The sequence below is a fragment of the Arachis duranensis genome, chromosome 2 (assembly GCF_000817695.3).
Source record: "Arachis duranensis cultivar V14167 chromosome 2, aradu.V14167.gnm2.J7QH, whole genome shotgun sequence".
In the NCBI taxonomy this organism is placed as follows: domain Eukaryota; kingdom Viridiplantae; phylum Streptophyta; class Magnoliopsida; order Fabales; family Fabaceae; genus Arachis; species Arachis duranensis.
In genome coordinates, this window is record NC_029773.3 from 85,484,063 (window position 1) to 85,489,193 (window position 5,131).

General features: G+C 38.6%; 1 protein-coding gene across 1 annotated transcript; it reads right to left on the reverse strand.

Moving 5' to 3' along the window:
- Positions 1 to 375: 375 nt before the first annotated feature.
- Positions 376 to 3,293, reverse strand: LOC107475474 (scarecrow-like protein 27). The gene has a single exon (XM_016095115.3). The coding sequence runs from the start codon at positions 2,796 to 2,798 to the stop codon at positions 597 to 599; it is 2,202 nt and encodes a 733-aa protein (XP_015950601.1). The 5' UTR covers positions 2,799 to 3,293; the 3' UTR covers positions 376 to 596.
- Positions 3,294 to 5,131: the final 1,838 nt, after the last annotated feature.

The following is a 5,131-nucleotide window of genomic DNA, read 5'->3' on the forward strand; positions in this document are numbered from 1 at the left end:
TTTTTGTGTGTCTACATTTCTTAATCACTAACTACCTCATGCAATATTTATTTCAAACTTGCATCATTTGATTATGACAAAGTGAAAGACAACACTACTAATTACTAAAAATAATCGCATTCTTTTATGTCTGACCAATAACACAATTCAATTTCATCTATTAGAGTCAACAAGACTTGAATTTGGCATAACATTTTCTAATTATACTAGTAGTCATCAAAATCAAGCAACTAAACTAAAGCATGGTGATAAACAGAGAGACAACATTAGCATTGTTCCTTACAAACAAAGCAATTTGCTTTGTGATCAAGTTAACAAAGGAACAATGGAGATAGAAATTAAACCACAGAGAGTCAATTAATTACTAGATGGAAGTGGGAAAGTCATGATTAATTAATAATAATACCCACAATTAAAGAGACATACTAGTAATAAAAACAGTAGAATGAACCCATCTTAGTTAAGAAAACATATGGGCATGATTGATCAATAATCCTAGATTAAATTACACAAACAATTACATAAATTGCAGTAGTAAGTTCTGAAGCACCTTCAAGAATCATGTGGTTAATTAAGTGCTTTTGTTGTTGCATGGTTTAGCATCTCCAACTCGAAATGGAGACCAGGTCTTTTCGCTGCCAGCATAGAACAAGAGAGGAATGGTTTCTCTCGACCTGAAACCCTCGCACCGGCGCACGCTGCACCAGACATTCTGCTTGAGCTTCTGTGAAGTTACTGAATGTGAATGATGAGAATCCAGATTGAACAAAGAGGTTCCTCCAATGAGGTAGCTTCTCTTGTGAATGGTAATGGTGGTGACCTGTGATCACATTCCTAATGGATGGTTGGATGAAATGCTTCTCGATCTTTTGGAGGACGTCGAGGTTCACATTCACGGCGTCAAGCGATTCGAGCAAGGCTGAGTAATATTGAAGAACATGGACTACTTTGGTTGGAAGTGGCACATCGATTCGGTCACAATTCCGGTCCAAAGTAACCACCACTTTTGGCCTAAGCTGCTTGACAAAATGAAGGACCGATGGAACCAGCGACGGATGATGAGTGAAACAAGAAAGCGGCATATTTACAGCAACTGCCTCGCTATCGAAGAACTGACTTGCCAGTGGAAAGGAAGAGGAGCTCAATGATTCAATGTTCAAGATATTGAGCTCGAATGATAAGTTGATGTCTTTTGCATACTGACTTAAATTCTCTCTTGTGAAATTCAGCTCAACCTCGTCACAATTCGAAGGCGAAACTATGGCAGTAACTTTAAGAGAAGATGCATTGCTATTTCTCAAGGCAAGCTCTTGCATAAAGGAAGACCACTGCACTCCAAACCCAATATCAAAGTCAATAATGTGAATTCGATCGAAACGTTCTACAGCTTCAATGAGGACTTGATTGGAAGTGAAGTTTGCAAACTGGAGAACAGGTGAGATCTCTGAGAATGATTTGTAAGCTCCAATCTTGAATATGAAGCCGATGGGCGAGAAAGGCATGAAATTGGGAATGTTTGAATGGAGCAGTAGTTGCAATGCCTCCTTCATGTAGAGAGCAGCCCTCTGAAAAGGCTTGCCAACGGGGGAGAGCTGGTGATTGAGCCGCGCCAATATCCCTTGCGCAAGAACCGGATTACCAGCTTCTATCAGCTCAGCAGTCTTGTATAGCTGATCAAACATAGTCTGCTGAAGCTGGTTGCTTGCCTCGTCTCCGGCTGAACTCACCTTCTGCTGATGCTGCAGATGATGAGGAAACAATGGAAGCTGCACCTGTTGCTGCCTCCTGGCGAATTGCTCCTGCCCCGAATCCAAAAGGGGTAATCTCGGCACCTGATAATTGTGCCCGACCGCCGCACGCTTCGCCGGTTGCTGAGAGTAAACAATATGCTGCTCTTGCATTTGGGGGTATGTCAATGGCACAAAGAATGAAGGATTCTCTGAAAACTGAACTTGATTATGATTCATCATAAACTGAGGGTTGATAACCTGAGGCTTCTCATCCACGGTTCCAAACACAGGCTGCTGAAAGCCAAACACACCCGAAGTCGGAGCCGCGGACACCAACATAGGATTGTTACCGGAAGCAAACATGGGTTCAGAAACACCACAACCATTCTTTGCATTGTGACTCTCGATATTCTCAGCCCCAAGGAATGGGAAAGCAGGGTAATTCCCAGGCATAGAAGGGTCCATAACCAATCCTCCTTGCTCCACAACACCAAACCCTGAAGAACCGAAATCAACATTACGAGAGCCAGTTTGCAAGAGCTTGGTCAAACCAGCAGAAGGGTCCTCAACATCACCCATGATTAGCCTCAGAATGGACTGATCTTGACCCTCCCAGTCATCCATCATTCTTGCCCCACCACATTTCTCCATGGATCCTTCTGGAGGAGGAGGAGGATTCTCTGAGGTTAGTGCTGCAGCAGAGGCTGAGCAGCCACCACCAGCAGCACTACCTTTGCTTGTGCTGTTGTTGCTGCTACCAAGAGAAGAGGACATTGTGCAGGTGGATGAAGGAGGGCTTTGGCTTCTTCTTGAGTCAAGAACAGATGTGGGCTCAGTGCAACCCACATAGCCTTTATTCTCTTCTTCTACTTCTTCTTCTTCTTCTTCCCTTCTCCTCCACTTTCCTTCTTGTGATGGTGGTGGTGGCTGATGGATACTATGATTATTAACAAGTTGCTGTTGATGGTGAAGCAGTGAGAACAGATCTGTTGCAGAACAATAAGAAGAAGAGAAATCCAACACTCCCTTCCCTTGAAATTCCTCAGAAGGAAAGGGCATCGCCTTCATTTAACAAACCTGGCAACAACAACAACAAGAACCCACGAAACCACCCACACAAAAGACTCCAGCTTTATTCAAAGTTTGAACCTTTTGCCTCCACAACACCACCCCACAAAAGAAAACGCGGCAATGGGGCTTGGTTTCACAAATCCACAACCAAGGCCTGGAAATTAGGCTGGGACATAAGAGGGTGGAGGGAAAGATGAGTTTTTGTTTTTGGTTTTGGATTGGAAGAAGAAGCTCTGGATTTTTGGTGGGGTATTGTAAATATAAATTGCTGATGGAAACACTAAAACAATCCCATGGTGTTGGGGGAAACAATAATTAATAGAGAAAGAGAAAGAGAAAGAAAAACTTGGGCACCTCTCTAATAAAGCTTGTTGTTTTGTGGTTGCAGCTGGTTGCGTGGGTCGTTATTAAGCTCGAAATAGCTGCAGTGATGGGTGAAAGCCATGAATGTGATTCTTTGTTGCTTCTTGTGCGTTTTTTTTTTTTTGTGTTGTTTGTTGAATTCTTTATTTTTATATAATTTTAAGCACATAAAAAATAATAAAATTAAATATTAAGAATAAATAAATATTTTATCTTATTATTTATAAATGATAATAAAATGTTTAGTATTTAAATTTGTATTTTTTGTTTAAGCTGGTGTGCATACGTAGTTTTCTCTCTGCTCGGTGGGGTAGCTGTCACTTCAGTGGGTTTTCCACCTTCGCACATGCGGCGCGTGTAATCACATCCATCTCCTTCTTGAAGCCTAGTCCACTTTTCAAGAGTTGCTCGATATCTTATTCTTAAGTGTGTTTTGACGTGATGATAGTGTATTTTTTTATTAGAAGATAATTTTTATTGATTGAACGAAAAAAATTATTAAGATAGGCTGAAAAAAAAAACTAAAGTAATATTGAAAATGGAACATCATACTAAATTACATAAAATTAGCATATTAATAATCTAATATGGAGAAGGAAACTAAAATAATTACAAGAACAATGCTAAAGAAATAAGAAAAATCAAATTCAAACAACATTGTGAATTTAATCAATTTATTTTTCACGTGATGTTGCAAGTTTTAACATATTATGGAAATTAAAGAGAAAATCTTGTTTATTTTCAGACACAAAATCATTTCACATTATATGATGAATAAAATTTATTAATTTTAGTTAATATTTAATTAATATTTTAAATTTTAAGTATTAAATTATAAATTATAAATCCTAATAATATAAATATAAGGTAGAGAGTGACAGTGAGTGGAGAGGAACAAATAGAGGCAAGCTAAAACAAAGAAGCGATGAGCGACAGCGGCAAACAAAGTCAAGCAAATAAGGTTGAGGGTGATAACAAACTAGAGACAACCCAAGGCATACACAAAAAAGAGAAATGGCGACGACGATAGCGAATTTGCGGTGAGCATAGACAAGTGCGCACAAAGTAAATCACCAGCGTAAACTTCAAGAGGAGAAGGTGACAATAATGATGACAAAGACGAAGAAGAAGAGGCGACATTGACAATGACAGAGAAAAAGAAGAAGAAGAATTGTTGCGATAGAAGAAGAGACGAGACGACGTAAAAAAGGTGCGAGGAGAGAGGAAGAAGAGAGGTAGATGGCTTTACGGAGGTGGAGACACATCGACCAGATTGGCAGATTTGAGGGAGGACGAAAGTAAGGGATTAAGGCAAAGAGGAAAAAGAAGGGGAGGAGTGGTGGAAGAGAACAAACACCTCAAAAAGAAAAGTCCTAATTTGAAAGGAGTAGAATGAGAATTTTAAGAGTCGAATGAGGGTATTTTTTTTAAAAAAATATTATTAAAATTTCAATCTCTATTTTTAGAAATTTAAGTCACATGTGTCCTATTTTTTAGAGATAGTGAAACGATTGAATTTCGTGTTTCAAAACTAAAATTTTAATTTTAATATTTGGCTAATAAATACAAATTTGTTAGTGTTAGGATTTTTTAATTGGTGAAATTACTAAAAAACCCTATGTTAGAAATAAAATAAGATTATTTAAGAAATTTCAAATATTCGAAAAATTATCGGGGATGGGGCGGGGATCTCCGCTCGGGTCCCGCGCCTGTCTCGGAAAAATTTTGCTCTCCATCTCCATTTCCACGAAAAATATTCTCTACCATCGGGACCCCATTTGGGGCGATCCCCGCGGAAATCCTCGCCTTCTGAAAATTTTTGACACTTTAGTCTCAGTCTAATCTTTGAAAACAAACACATCTTTATAAATTACAAAAATATATTAGATTTGAATGCAAAAATATTTTTTATATTGAATTCTAATATGGAAGAGCATAAATTCTGATTTTAATAAATAAAAATAAAG